This window comes from Terrapene carolina, unplaced genomic scaffold (assembly GCF_002925995.2).
Source record: "Terrapene carolina triunguis isolate 2854851 unplaced genomic scaffold, T_m_triunguis-2.0 Scaffold31, whole genome shotgun sequence".
NCBI lineage: Eukaryota > Metazoa > Chordata > Testudines > Emydidae > Terrapene > Terrapene triunguis.
The window spans coordinates 9,097,028-9,113,564 of NW_020664382.1; the positions used below are offsets into that span (position 1 = coordinate 9,097,028).

At 41.9% G+C, this 16,537-nt stretch overlaps 1 protein-coding gene across 1 annotated transcript in view; it reads right to left on the reverse strand.

Moving 5' to 3' along the window:
- LOC112105687 (hormonally up-regulated neu tumor-associated kinase) overlaps positions 1 to 16,537 on the reverse strand; it is a 75,657-nt gene that overhangs the window by 39,698 nt on the left and 19,422 nt on the right. The window contains exons 2-3 of the mRNA XM_026652245.1: positions 8,695 to 8,987; positions 667 to 722 (exon numbers count right to left, since the gene is read on the reverse strand). Coding sequence (XP_026508030.1) covers positions 667 to 722; positions 8,695 to 8,987 — 349 coding nt within the window. The remainder of the gene's footprint in view (positions 1 to 666; positions 723 to 8,694; positions 8,988 to 16,537) is intronic.

Below are 16,537 nucleotides of genomic sequence, written 5' to 3' on the forward strand. Positions count from 1 at the left end.
ATCTGGCTTCTAAGTAGACAACTAAAGATACTGCTGCTGGAAAATGTGTAGGCATGGAAATAAATAAACAGATGTTCTTTAATAAGGGGCATATTTTCCTTTCAATGCCCACATTAACATTAATGGGAGTTACACACAGGCAGTGAGAGAAGAACATATTCATGGACGATTAATCTACAATGTCTGCAGGACTTGAATGAATTGAGCACTACCTACAATGCGTGCCGTAATACAATCAAGAGCCCCTTGTTGATTTTATTTTTTAAAAAAAGCTTCTAAATCAATTTCTCATCTGACTTCAGCAGAAGCATGTGCATCTGGGGGCAGAATCCAGCACTTAATAAATATGAAATTAACAGGGTAACACAAATGATTTTTGTGGGATCACTTCGGTAATCCTCACTCTGGCAATGCTCCCACTGATTTCAATAGCAGTTTTGCCTAAGTAAAAACGGCTGGATCGGACCTTTAATAAATAAATCTGAATTCACTGGAACATTTTTCACAGGGTGCTTTTAGCAACAGCTTGGATGCTATTTGCACTCTCTCAGCATCTCTCTGTAACACCATTATGTGTTGTCACGTGGAGGATTGTGAAGACTCAAAAATTCCCTTTATATGATTGCACAGACTTCTGTTATTGGAATTGCCAAAAGAGTTTCATACCAATAAGCTTGATATTGTTGTCTTCATCTAGCAACAGATTTTCTATCTTCAAGTCTCTGAAAGAAATAAAATATTTTGAGTGAGCATCTGAAATGATGAAACAACTTTTTGTCATTCTCAACTGTTTTTTTACAAGATTCAGAAATAGTAATAGATATTATGAATTATGGAAGCAGTGGACATGGTTCCATGGTTAAAGCTGAGTTTAGTTTTACACTTAAAGCATTTTGTTACATATAAAGAATACAGTGTTACTCTCCAAAATTACAGCCCTTATCCTTTGGGCCTTAGATTTCTACATCTTATTTCTTCATTGTCTGAGTGCCTGTAGACACAGACTTTCAGAGAGGCTGTCATATGCTTAACAACCAGGTAGATACTGACCACTGGGAATTAACAGGGGCAGTGGTTCTCAAACTTTTTCGCCGCTTGTGCAAGGAAAGCCCCTGGTGGGCCGGGCCGGTTTGTGTACCTGCTGTGTCCGCAGGTTTGGCCTATCGCAGCTCCCAGTGGCCGCAGTTCGCTGCTCCAGGCCAATGGGGGCTGTGGGAAGCGGCGCGGGCCGAGTGACGTACTGGCCGCCACTTCCAGCAGCTCCCATTGGCCTGGAGCAGCGAACCGCGGCCACTGGGAGCCGCGATCGGCCAAACCTGCGGACACGGGTACACAAACCGGCCCGGCCTGCCAGGGGCTTTCCCTGCACAAGCGGCAGAACAAGTTTGGGAACCACTGAACAGGGGCAAAGCACCAGGAAAAAAGTTGATCTGGTATGAAATCAGGAGAAGCAAACAGAATTTCATGCAGTAAAGTGAATTGTCCAGTACTAGACAATACTACATCTCTGAACAGGGAGAGAAATGATTTGGAAGTTAAAAGAAAGTTTTAGGATTAAGACAAAGTATTAGCGAGAAAGAGGTAAGATTTTTAAAAAGGAGAGAGAATTGCTATATGAAATGAAAGCTGAAAATCAGTGAAAAGCAGGCAAAACGCCCACAGAAGGAATAAAAAAGCCACAAAGGTAATTAGAATAACAAGATAAATGAGTGAAAGAATAGAAAGACTAAAAATACATACAACTAAAGACATGTAAAAGAAAGTTTAAGAAAAATAAAAACACATAAAGTAAAAGTGTCACAGACACAGAGAAAAATAAAGTAGCTAAAAATAGACAGGCTGTACCATAGAGTGCAGTCAGACCTGGTTAATCCATGCTGTTTACCCATATGTCTGCATTCTCAACAGATTTACCGGTAAGTGGTAACTGATCTAGTAGTCCATATGTACCACTCATTTGTTAATCTGAAAGTTTTTTAAAATGCAGCACTGTGAACTAGATCAGTATACTTCTACTTAGGGCTTGCTTACACTTGAAACACTAGTGTTTCAAGTGTAGACACTACCTACGCTGACAGGAGGGGTTCTCCCATCACTGTAATTAATCCACTTCCCCAAGAGCAGTAGCCAGGTCGACGAACGAATTCTTCCATTGATCTACCACTGTCTACATGGGGATTTAGGTTGGCTTAACTACATCGCTCAGGGGGGTGGATTTTTCATATTCCTGAGTGATGTAGCTGGGTCAAACTAATTTTCTAGTGTAGACTGGCCCTTACCTGGTGAACAACTCAGCATTTTGATAGTGGAAATGATTATTGCCTTTTTTATACCTGAGAGCTGTTCTATTTCTTTTTAATCCTTCTTTGAAATAAAGAACAAAACCCCAAACCAGTAAAATCAGAAACCAAAGCAACACCCACCTCCCTGTCAAATCAAGCCATACCCTCACAATTATTTTTGCTTTCAGGGATGTGGACTCTGAGCGTGTGAATGAGTAAGCCCACTCTGTGTACAATGATCCTGTTCAATATGCATGGAGGAGGTGCATACACACCCTTAGTATCAGTCTTTTTGACAACAATATAGCAAATCTGGAGAGGGGTATGTCTGGAGAATATTTTAAAGGAATATTGTCAATAGAAAGTGGTAGTAACTGAGGTAAGGTCCCTTTCTTGTCCCTACAGTCTGTTTATATTTCAAAGGGATAGTTCCCAAGAATGATTTTTTTCATTAATATTCCATTTTCGATTATGACAAGCATATCGCTTTTAAAAAGTGATTGAAGTGAGTGGGGTTTTACCTAAGGACACTCTGGATCAGGCCCAGTGAGTGCACGTTTCTTTTTTTAACCTCAGTGGATGAAGCCAAAAGCAACAGCAAAATGACTCTTTTAAAAACATCCAGCTTATTATCTACCAACAAGTGAACTTTGGCTCCAATTAGTTAGACACACCTTTCCCATCAAGTAAATTATGTCTGAGGTGCTGCAAAGGGAAGCAGAGTACCCCAGAGGAGCCTTGTCTACACTACATCTTTTTGCTGGAAAATGTCCCACCATTGTTTATGCTGTATCAGTGTTAGCATTAACATAGACAAGGCACCCACCAGCATTTATACCACACAGACCTGCTCTGAGCAGGGTTAGATAACATGGTGCTTAAGGCTCCAGGCAGTCTCTGGCATTTGACCTCTGATGCTTCAATGGAGCTGCAGTGGTGTTAGTAATGATGGGAAATTTTTCAGGAAAAGAGCCACACAGTCAGTGTGGGGCCCTTTCCTAGCAGACAGAGCACTTACAGAATAGAATATTAGTGAATGAATAGGTCAGTGCCTTGGGAGAGGTGGAGTTGACATGCTATTTATCTCATTTTGATCACAGCTGGTTTAATGCCTGGCTTGGGCTCACCCTGCAGGAACAGGATTGACTGTTATTGCATTGAAGTTTCTGTACTGTTTTCTTTTGCTCTGCTCTGTTAATTCTGTTTTGAGTGAATGTGTGTGTCCAAATGATATCTTCAGCTGAGAAAGTTCATGATAATTCATTTGAACTGAGGACACTCATAGCTGTATTTGTAAGAGAGAGTAGGAAAACATATTGTGCTGATTTACAGAAAGTAAAAAACAAAAATAAAAACAAACACACATCTAATCTACTCTGACTAAGGATGCTTTTAAAATGGCCAACCCACATAGCGCATATACAACTTATGCAGGGACACAGAAACCAATCTGGCCCTGATTGAAATCAATGGGACTACACAGCGTGTGTAAAGTTAAGCACGTGCAGAAATCTTTGCAAGATCAAGGCCCTAGGTCAACGTTGCAATTTTTGCGACTTTCACGATTTTGGCATGAGTTTCACACTTTTTGGTGTGTTCCCTAAAGTCCAGGTTCCTGGATTGGTGGCATAAGACTACAGGAAAATATCAGTTTTCATGTTTTGGTTTGTTTGTTTTTCCACAAAAGTAAGTTTCCAGCCTTCATGAGTGAAAAGCTTGAACACATGACCTGGGTGCATCCTAAAGGTTCAGAAACCAGGAGACTAAGTAAAAGAACCCAACATTCTTTTTTTAAATCTCCTGATTTTGCAGGGGCTGAGCCAACACTTGGTGCTGGCAGTACTGCTAGTTACTAAGGTCTAGAAATTATAAGACCTTCAGCACAGACCAAGCTCTATTACTGTAATACAGAGAAACAGAGTATACTTATAGTTTCCTGTGCTGTGAAACTATGAACATGCTGTCGTCGTTCCCTGTTTTTGAAAATATGTTTCCCTCTTTTGGTTTTTTGTTTGTTTGTTTCATGCATAACTTTAGGGCCCACTTTTGAAACCCTTATTCCAGCCAGTAGTTCAAGTCTTTAGTTGGGCAGCTTAAAATAAGTTTATAAATATTCACTAGCATTGCAGGTGTCACACAGCAAAACTCCGGCTTCTTTTGCATTCTGCATTTTATTTTTATGATAGGTGGGGGGCAGGGAGTCAACGTGTTTGCTGGAAGTCAATGTTTTGTTATCAGCAGGCAGCTGCAAAGCAGTAGTGATGGTGGGTGCATCCTGCATTACATTCTCCATCACAAAATAAGAAAAGAACCAACCCAACGCTAATTCACCCACCCTCAACCACTTTATAGCCACAAGAAGAGCTGGAGGTGAAATAGACAGCAGATTGCATGGATTCAGTTATAATGCTTATGTACATTCCAAAGAGACCATTCTTGTTACCAAACAATATTCATTGGGCCCAAGACCATTGAAGTCAACGTGGTAGTATCAGTGTAAGTGAAAAGGGAATTTGGACTGACATCCTTAAAGCAATGCTTAGTTTGTTAATGACATTGTGCTCCAACAGAGAATGACTAATGGTAACTTTGAAATATATCATAAAATAGAAAGACAAACCAGCTTTGCATTTCAAAAGGAGACATTCTTCTCTAGTGCAAAGATCTGTCACAAATATTGCACCAGCCACCAGACTACTTGCACTTAAAATTAATAGGATGAAAGTTATCAAAGCTAATACATCAAGCAAGGGGTGTCAATGCACGAATCTTATGATGTCCTAAACGACTGAATCCTAGGACGCTACCTTCACTCTTCTCAATGTGCTTTTTTTTTGGGGGGAAGGGGGGAATTGGATGAAAAAATATAGATACTCCACTCCTATCCATATATATTTCTCTTGTCTTCAACAGTTCTGATCTTTTTTAATTGCACAATCCTAACAGAAGGTATGAATATATTTCCATGAAGAAAAAAGATAGCTTTCTGTATACCCTGTTTTTTCTATCTTTGCTCCCAATACATTATTAAATTCCTTTCTTTGACATTCTGACAGTAATTGCACTGAATAGGATTGAATTTTGTTAAAATTACTTTAAAAAGGTTGTTGAGAATTTCCTGTGGGATGCTGTTGCAAGCACCCAGGCTTTCACTTCATTTTCTTTGTTGTCCTTATGCTCCCAAGGGGCTTAATGTTCATCCTGGTTTTTGACAGCATGAAGGCCTGTGTAAACACCCTCTGAAAAGAGAAAGCTTCACCAAATACTGCCATTTGGGTTTGTTTTCTTCTGTCAGAGGGAAAGATAAAGATTCCTATCTGAGTCATATTTGAGCTTGCTACTTGCACAATTTTAACAACCAACCAGCTCATCTCATCATAACAATGATCCACATTTTTTTTTTTTACACAAAGTTATATTTAGGGTATATATTATCTTGTATTCCAGAGTTCTCAGTGCTGGCTACATCTTCGGGAGAAGACAGTCCCTCCTGCACTGAGGAGTTTACCATCTACATCCTTCACAGTCAGTATTGGCCTCAGAAAGGTCTAGGAAGGCATGTGTCTATGGCAACCTACATCACTTACAATACATATACACAAGCAATTTACTTATCTCTAAAATGAGGCTGCTTGGAGTTTCTGTTTGCATGTCACTATACTCTTAAAAGACATATTTCCTTTGAATTCAGGGTCCCATATCTGATCCTGAGATCAGAGTGATTTCTCACCATACCAAGACTTTATCATAATGAGTGGAGCTGGGTAAATAACATCCGTCAGATAGCTTAGCTGAGTTTCATTATAATATTTCAAATATGTTATTTAACTAATTTTTTTCACCCAGCTTACAGAACCAGGAAGATAATTTGTGAGTATGTTCGGTGAATAATTTAGCTGACAAATTTGTTGAATTTTTGGAACAAAATATTCAACAATTTACTTATTTTCTTTAAATGCCCATCTCCATTCAAGAGGATGAATGATCAAAAAAACTAGTTCTAAAAGGGGCACCAACAATGTCAACCCACATTAGACCCCAGCGGCTGTGTTTTCTTTATCAAACAGGGAATGTGAACACCCACAGATCACAAAATAGATTTGAGTGCTGCTATTTTTGAAACAGTTTTAAAAATAACAACAACAACAAGAGAATATTGTCATTGCATTCAGGGTGAGAATGAATCAGACTTCCGCACTGATTCTTTCTTTCTTTCTTGTTTTTTTAATGCTACTGATTGAGCAGTCTATTTTCAGAGCTTCTATAGCTCAAAGCCCAACAGGCTGAAGGACAACTCCAGAGGCAGCTATTAGCATTTCTCTTTCTTATGCAAACAGAGATCCAATGCAACAAATTCTAATTATCCTTCCAGTGGGCTTTCTTGTCTCTTTATGATACTCCAAATATCACATATGTAATGAAAGACAAGATATTGAATGGTTAAGCCTCCATAGAAAATACTTACAACTATACTGACTGATCCTGCCAAATTGTATCAGTTAAGCAGGTTTGGACTTGGTCACTACTTGGATAGGAGACTTCCAAGGAAAAGCTATGGGCAGTATAGTGGTACAAGTAATGCAGTAGGTGGCACTTTTTCTTCTAAGTAAATACTAGACTAACGTCATGGGACAGATCGTGCCCTCCAATATCTGCGTGTCCATGCATGGAGCTCAGCCCCTCCATGTAGATGGGAATTTGGGTGGTTCCAGGGCAGCTCCCCCTATTTCCCTAGCACCTGTGGAGAGTTCTCTGTGCAGAAGAGTCCTCCTCCTTCCAGTCCCATGAAACTTGTCTGGAAAAGTTAATATACCCCAGGTCATATCTTCCCTCTTTGGGGGTGCTGCAGCCAGATGGTGCATAGCAGCATGACTCCCTTTGATGTGTGCTGGTGAGGAGCTGAGAGAGGGGAGATGAGGCCAGAGCCACCACTGGGGCTCTGCATGGATAACCTGGGCCTCCCATGAATCCTTGAGATCAGTCCGGTTTTGGAGCAGGAAAGGGACACAAGGGGGACACAAGAGGGCCACACACACACATACCCCCCTCAGAAAAAGATGACACAGGAATCTCAGTGAGGAAATCCTTGCAGTTTTCTTCGCCCAAAGCCCCCACCTGAGACTTTTATCCTTGAAGGGCGCAATGTGGACCTCAATGTGGTGTGAAGGGACACTGTGCTGCCTCAATTCCTGCCCATACTTTTAGAAAAAAAATAGAAAATCAAGGCCCAGACCACTTGTGGCACTTTTCGCAAGGGCAATGTCAACACTGCATGTCACGGCTCTATTTCAGCTTGAGTCAGTACATTCAATTTACCTAATTGTTGCAATGGAACCAGTAGAGGAAATAATTTTCCCCATACTTATTTATATTACAGTAGTGCTAGAAACTCCAGCTGAGATCAGCCCCCATTGTGCCAAATGCTGTATACACACAGCCCCAAAGAGATTGCAAGATAAATAGACAGGACAGACAACAAGTGGGAGAAATGAATTATACTTATTCCCCTTTTGACAGGTGGATAACTGAGACCCAGAAAAACTAGGGCCCAGATCCTCTTAGGAGCCCATGTACCTTGGAGGACCTGGGCCTAAGTGACTTGCCCATGGTCACACAGGAAATCTGAGGCAGAGCCAAGAATTGAACCCATATGTATGTATATTTAACAAGATCATCCTTCCTCTCTCACAGCGCTCTGCTCGACTCTTGCAATGCTCCTGCCAGGCCAATTCTAGATTTATCCTCAGAAGAGATTGTGACATGGACTGAAATGTGCCAAGTTCTGTGTTTTGTTTCGATTTTTAAATCATGTGGAAGTTTTGGGAAGCAACACAGTCTAATGGAGTGAGTAGAGAAGTAGGAACCAGGAACTACCATGTTCTAACTACTGGCTCAATAAAAACAACAAGGAGTCCTTGTGGCACCTTAGAGACTAACAAATGTATTTGGGCATAAGCTTTCATGGGCTAAAACCCACTTCATCGGATGTGAGACTTTGGGCAAGTCAGTTGACCTCTCTGTGATGCAGTTTCTCCATCTTTAAAGTGAGACTATACCTACCTACCTCCAGGGATGGCTGGAAGACAAGTTATGTTTGTACAGTGCTTTGAAGATGCAAAGCTCTAGATATAAAGAGTAGAAGTAGGGCCCTGCTTCAGCAAAGCACATGCATAACTTTCAGTGTGAAATCAATGAGACTACTCTTGCTTACTTAAGTTGCACACATACTTAAGAACTTTGCTGGGGCTCAAGTGGACAGATGTTCACTATTGTCTAGGATAAGAAGAACATCAAGATTAGCCACAAACCTGAACAGAAAATTTTATATCAAAGTTTAAAAAAATAATAAATATATAAATTATCGTTTAAATGCTCCTGGGTAAATTCTCACAGGCAGCTCTTTCTACCTTACCTGTGAACCACCCCGGCCCGATGAAGATGCTCCACTGCTAGAATAAGCTGCCTGATATATTTGCGTGCTTCATGCTCTTCCAGTCTTTTTTTCTCATAGATCCTGTGCATTAGATTGCCCCCAGGGCACAGCTCCATGACAAGGTAGTAGCTGTTTTCAGTTTCCAATATATCCAGCAGCTGAGCTATGTTGGGATGTCGGATCATTTGCTGAATCTGCCCCTCACGTCTCAGATTCTTGGTGACGTAGGTATCCTTCTTGGCTCTCTTCTTGTCAATAACTTTCACTGCCACCTGATAAGAAACAAAGGAGGCATGGTTGACATCATACACACCAATGATTTATTAGCTCTGACCTTGTACAAATAACCTCAAAATAAATCAAGGGATGTAAGTACCAACTGATAAGCTGTTTGGGGCACAACAGCCGAGCACAGAGAAATAGCTGTTCTTTTTTCCACTGAGACCTAATTGCTTTCCCAGCTCCTTTTATGGAATGACAGACAAAAGTTGTTGCAAAGATATGGGATATCAAAGAGGCGAAAACACTTCTGTTAAGCAAACTTGACTGCTTAGTCTGAACATGCTGTACTTGGTCTTCTTCTTGTCTATTTGCTCAGAAGTTTTTGATGATGAGATTTACATGCAACCATGAATGTGACCTTTGTAAGTGATTTAGACATGCATATGGCATTGGGCTTATGTTTTGAGATGTCACAACTCCAGCACAAGTTTCTTAAAAGTTAACCAAACAGGGAAAAGTAGCAGGTTATGTACTAAAAAAAAATAAAAATAAAAATAAAAAAGAGCACCGCTTTCAGCCTCTGGTCAACCTTAACGATCTCTTTAAAAATATGCACTTAAAAACACTCTCTCCATTACCTCCACAACACAATAACCACTTGTGTCTTCGACGAACAAAAGCATTGGAGTCATGCTATGATACCACTGTTTTACACATCGAGAGGCACCAGTTCTATTTATTGTGTTGGCAGGTTCATTAAACAGTTTGTAGTAAAAACACAGTCACCCCTTTAGTTACTTCGTGTTTTTAGATATTTATTTAATTCCTAAGCTTTCCCGTTTAGACATGATGCTGCAGACTTCCAGGTCATTAGCATCAGCCAATGATTGAACAACGTATGTCAGCTGAACAACAAAAGGCTATGCTCAGTCCTTCCCTCCTGTTCTACATTTCCCCTGCAACAACAGGAGTCCTTTTAACTCATGCACTGAAATCGAGTAGCTCACTAACCATTTCTACTGCGACACTTGTTAACTTTTCAGAAACAGGAAAAAAGAGCTTGGTGTTGTTGCATGACAACCAACTTTATACGTAGTTTATTTGAAAGGTTCCTGGCTACATAGGACCAAATTCAGGCTAGTGTGTGGAATGTGGCATATGTACCCTCAAAGTGGCATACGCAGCTGCTCCCCAAACAGCATTATTGTGTGCCTGTATCTGAGTTGCAAGCAACTCTGTGTGCATTACCCTTGCCTTATTTATTCCTATTAAGAGCAGAAATAATTAATGAAGGACAAGTATCTGAGTTTTACTGGACTAGTCATTAATCCAGACAGTAATGGTAGTGAAAATGATCTTCCTTCTGCCTCCAGCTTAGCAGACAACTATGTCCATCCCTCCTCCTGGATGATGATCTAGCCACAGTAATTCATACTTTCAACTGCCTGCCAACTAAACTATTTTAACTCATGGTAGTTGGGGCTGATGATTAAGACAACAAGTAAACTGTACCTTATACAGATCACATAAGATCACTTTCCTACCTGGAAACAGTGCCAAGAACGTATCCTCCAGTGGCTCCTGGTTTGCTTCCAGTGTCAATACAAAGCACTAGTACAAATATTCTCAACAGGCTGGGACCCGCTACAGAAGTCACCTCTCTGTTCACAAACTACTATGACAGCTGCATTCCTCTGAGATGATGCAGCTAACAAGCTAACCGTGCCCAAAGTGAAGCTCTCAAGAGCTGAAAATAACATAATCAAAGGGGTTCATTTGTGAAGCCAACTGCTGGAAGAGGTATGGATAAGCCAAAGTCTAACCATTGTTAGAGTATATTTCAAGACATGCAAAGGCATTTCTGCACTAACCAAAGACAGGGAATTACAACAAGATGGCACAAACTAGAAATATATACCATACCTGGGAGAGACAAATATTAAAGTCCACTAGAGACTACTATGCAAATTTTAATTACTGTATTTGGCTGTCAGATACTATGATGATGGGCTGTGGCGACGAAAGGAAACAGAACACCAGGTTTGTGGTAGCCGAAAAGCCCCTCTACCTCCCAGGAACTTTTCCTGGGGCTTTTATTCTTTTCACTTCCCTGCTTACAACGCTTCTAACTGGTCACATTCTTGCGCATAGAAAAGGCATGCAGTATACATCAACAAAAGATAACAAACCCATATCTTGTGCACGTGAAAGCTAGCTGCAAGGGAGACAAACAGGCCAGCCAAGAAGTTTTCCCAAACACAGACGCGGGGGTGTAAACAGCTCCTGCCTCGTTGCCATGGAAACAGTTTGCCGTAACCATGGGCTAGCAATTTGGGAGCTATACATTCCTACAATGGGCACCTAGAAATGCCTAAGATATCTGAAAACTTTCTTTCTCTGGATCAGCATATGGCTTATAATTTCAGCCACTGGTTCTGTTGGTTCCCACAGTCAACTGCTATGTGTTTTGCTTGAGGGGAAAGGCTTCTCTGCATTGTTTTACTTAAGTATGTGTGTAAACTAGGGACCTCTTGGTGCCAACTGGCAGAGGGCATGGGGTGCATGGGGGTTGTAGGGATCCCCTAGTATCTACATAGTAGTTCACCAAAGAATGTCACGTAAAGTCTCCAATGAAAGCCTGTCACACTGCTCCTCATAATCACTGAGAAATATATGTACAGATAATATGTAAGGAGTTCTGTCTATATACTGAAAATTATGTTCTTAAGGTCTGTGACTTGGAGCTGGTCACCAAAAGGTGAGAAACAGGTTTCTTTCAGGCAAGATGTGTTTATGTATCTGTCTACTTGTAAATTGACTATTGTATGCTTCACAATGAACACCTATTTACTGTCTGAGCAAAATGCTAATCAGGTGATTGCAAAGTCTCCAGGGAGAGTCTAGACAGGCAAACACAAGCAACAGGGATAACCCTGTTTGCAAGTAACAACAATGGATTTTTGGACTATAACGGTAGGGACAGAGACACATTCTGGATCTTTCCCTTGAGGAGGCAAGAGGACAGCATTCTTGTTTCATGTACAGAAGATCACAGCCAAGCCTGGCTGTAATACACTGGAAGGATTTTGGGTGAGCTTTTGCTCTCTATGGCAGGACAATGTCTTGTTAGTTAAGTTTAGGCTCTAGAAAGTGTGTTATGATTTGATTTTATATGTAACTCTTTGTTTCTAATATTTCTGCTTATCATTTGAATCTCTGTTCTTTATTAAATAAATGTCTCCTTGCTTTCTCTATAATCAAATCTAAGTGCTGTGTGTTAAGTGGAGCTGGAGTCTACCGTGTAACTGGTAAGCTGTGGAGTACAGTACTTTTGCGAACAGAGGACCTGTGCATACTGTGGGGATCAGAGGCTGGCCACTCCAGGGAGATGCTCAGAGGACTCAGGGTTTGGAGTGTGCCTATTGTTGACCTGAAAAGAGAGAGCAGGGCCTACAGAGGCCTGGAAGCCAGGGCTTGTGTTGACTGTGGCTGGTGAAGTTGAGGAACTGATCCACAGCAGGCACAGATAAAGCTTCCTCACACGAAGGTCAGGTGGTGGTGATATGCCTCACACAACCCTGGGTATCCCCAAGAAGTGTCACCATGTGTTACAAACATTTTCGCAAATGCTTTCTACTACCTATTGCTCTCACTCGCTTATGAAGACGGTATCTTGCCTGGAGCTCCAGAAAATGTTACATAGCATACATTACTTCCACATTAGGAGTGGGTGGTGGTAAGGTGTATGGGGAGGCGTTTGTAATTATTGTGGGGGAAATGATTTATTGCTACAATGTTTTTTTTCTCTGCATACTAGGGCATATGCGGTGGGAACCATAGGGGCCTTCACACCATATAATAATAATGGATATTAAAAAAATGCTTATTTTAATCTTGAAGAAAAAAATAGCAATAGGAATTTGTTACATTCTGCCTTATTCAGAAAGAGCTCTAAGTCCATTTCTTAAAGTCTCTAGGTTGGGTCTCATTCTATGCTATGATAAATAAATGCTTTGAATTGTTAGATTAGAAACATGGAAATTGCTTGTAATTATATTAAATCACATCACTAGCCTCACATTAATGAAATAAGCAGACAAAAGGTTAAATTAATGAACTTTTTTTGAGGGGGCGGAGGGGGAATGCTATGATCTGGGAGTTTTACAACAAAAATGGACCCAAAAAGGACCTGACTACTGTTCTCACAGCAAAAATTCCCATTGAATTCAAGTTCATAAGAAACTGAAGAATTAAGCACTAAGAGTTTGACTTAATCAGAAATAATTACTGACCTTTAATTAGCTGGATAAATTATTCAGGTAGGAGGCTGACTTTTAAAAAAATAGTTGAATATCTTTGATATAAAGATACAGTGAAGCAATAAACACAAGACAGCTTCACAGTTGAAACATACTGTGGCAACACTCCCATCAATGTCTGGAAGCTACATTTCTGACTAGTCACATTAAAGAAAAATCATTTCATTGTAAGGTAAGATAACAACAGGGAAATCAGATCTGAACAACTTTTAAAAGCCTGCGGTGATTCACCAAGAAATCAGTATGTTCTCTACCTAATGAGATAAGAGCAATAACATAGAGGCTAGTGTAAACTATTCAAACAGCAAACGATAAGAGTTATTCAGCTAAGGACAAACAAATTCATTGATACAGAAAGATTATTTGCTGGTTTGTATCTTACCAGCAGGAAACAACATCTGCAGAAGAAGAAAAAAAGATGCTGGTATTTTTCATAATTGAACGATACAAAGTATTAACCACATGGAACATAAATCTGTTGTCTGAGGCGTATTGTGAATCATCTTTCACTCATACCAATAAGTCATCCCTAATTCATTGAATATAAAGGCACATTGCTGAGCACATGTGTATCTCCCACATTCACTATATTTGCTAGGGGGAGGCAGGGAAAGTCATGTGAATGTGGGACTCCCAGACAACAACTTGGCCATATTCTTTCACTTTTACCTAGGAATTTGGGCCCTGATCCTGCACCATTAAAGTCAATAGGAGCTTTGCCACTGACTTCAACAGGTGCTGGATCAGACCCTTGGTATGACTGCACACCACCTATTCAAATAGAGCTGTAGGGTTGTTTTAAGTCCATCCCTTCATTCTGGGCCATCTTTCCCCTCATTTAAGTCCTATCAGCTTCATCCCATCCCAACCACACTAGTTGCCCACCCCCCCTTGCATTTGGCCTGTAATGTAAGAGTCTAACAGCCATGGCTGATGTACAGCACACAAGGGAGGCACTGGCAGCTTTGTTTCAGCAACACCCCCATACAGGTGAGAGAAAAAGAGAAAGACATCAGTTAAGAATAAGGAGGACCTGAGTCACCCAGCCCAGAGGAAACTACCATTTCTATGCAGCACTGTTTTCTCTCTTGGCTGGGGAGAGAGTGCATGCTGTTTCCTAGCACCAAGTTACTGCAGAGGGCACCAGAGAAATACCTACGTATATGGTGCTTTTGGTATTAGAGGCTTCCATTTTTTCCCCTTGGTTTGGTTTGCCCCTGGCATAAGGCCTCCCTGCTAGCTCACTGTAAAGAACATTAGGCCAAGCAAGCCCCAGGCATTTCTCCCTCCCCTCTGCACTGTGGAAGTCCAGTCCACTCTAAACAGTGACACCTCCCCACACACCCTCTGCAGCCTGCTACCCCACCCCAGCCACAGGCTGCTAGAACGCCTTCCTGCCCAGGGGCCAGCTTCCGTGCCTAGGGCATACACCTACTTCAGCAAGGAGGGCAAAGAGAAGACATACATCAGAGACACTCTGTAGAGGAAGTGGAAAAAGGAGGTGTGGGGAAGAGATTCACGAAAGAGAAAAGGAGACTCAGGATGGGAAAAGGGAAAATGCAAATGGCACAGACTGGGAGGAAGAAGGTGGCAGGATTTATGATGACTCCGTGAGAAGAAGGAAAGCAGGCCCACAGGGTAAAATACACACAATCTGAGTGAACAGGCTTTGTGCAGCAAAGGGGGGTTGCAGGGACAGAATCCATCTCTCGACAGTAGAGGTTCTGCAGCCCTCTTGCGGATGCTATTACAACTCCTGGGCTGAAGCAGGGGGCCCCCCAATACCTACACAACCCCTTCCTGGAGGGGTATGACTAGTGCAGGGGTTCTCAAACTGGGGGTAGTGGTCCCTCAGCGGGTCACTAGGTTATTACATGGGGGGTCACGAGCTGTCAACCTCCACTCCCGAACCCCGCTTTGCCTCCAGAATTTATAATAGTGTTAAATACAAAAAAAGTGTTTTTAATGTATACGGGGTGGGGGGTTGCACTCATAGGTTTGCTGTGTGAAAGAGGTCACCAATACAGAAGTTTGAGAAACACTGGGCTGGTGGATGTGTATAATTGTGACCCCAGAGGTCCCACCCCTCCACGCTGGCACCCACCACCTGGTAGGATACTTTTCAGATACGTGTTTTAATATTTCCTAAAGATCCCCTGAAATGGGGCGAAAGCGGGACTGCTCAAACAGCCATTTGGAGGATACACATCTAATATCTGGAATCCAGTGTAGGCTAGTGCAGGGATCGGTAACCTTTGGCACGCGGCCCGCCACGCTAAGCTTCCTGGTAGGCCGGGCCGGTTTGTTTACCTGCTGCGTCCGCAGGTTCGGCCGATAGCGGCTCCCACTGGCTGCGGTTCGCTGCTCCAGGCCAATGGGAGCTGCGGGAAGCAGCATGGGCCAAGGGATGTTCTTGACAGAACTGCTACCTATTGGCCTGGAGCGGCGAACTGCGGCCACTGGGAGCCGAGATCAGTGGACGCGGCAGGTAAACAAACCAGCCCGGCCCGCCAAGGTGCTTACCCTGGCGGGCTGCGTGCCAAAGGTTGCCGATCCCTGAGCTAGTGCCATCTGAAAGAGGGCAGGCAAGGCAAACCTTATCATTGGTCTGGGGAAGAGGCCCAAAAGAAAACGTATGCAGTCATGATCTTGCATCAGCAGCAGCTGATTACACAGCGCCTCCCATTCTCACCTGTTTCCATGAACAGGGCAGGCCTGGCCAAGGAGCAACAAAGTCTAACCAGCATTCACTGAAGTAACACATCTCAATCACCGCCACCAGAAGAGAGAGATGGAAAGAAATGGGGAAGCACTGAACAGATATTGCAAGCAGTGATCAGCAGAAATGAAGCCAGCAACTGAGGGAGGGGAAAAAAGAAAAGAAAAGAAATGACCATATGGACTGTCCAGAAACCTCTGTATTTAAATAAGTCTGCACACACTTAAAAAGAAATAACAACAGACTAAATACATACCTACCCTAGCATCATCTGGGTATTTTCCTATAAAAGTTCTAGCTCTTTTGTCTCTCATTCTATCTAGCCCATTCCTTGTTTTTATTGCCCCTTTTCACTTTATTCTTTTTTCCTATGTTGCTCTCCTTCCTGAGTTTCCTTCCTTTCCTGAATGAAAGACCCCCACTGGTGCAGGGGCTCTGCAAGGGTCCCCTTCCATGAGGTAGGTTGTTTTTATTTTATGTTCTCTATACAAAATATCAAATGTTCCTCTTTCCCCCCACATCCTCATATTGTACCATATAAAAGAAAATTGAAGGACCAAAC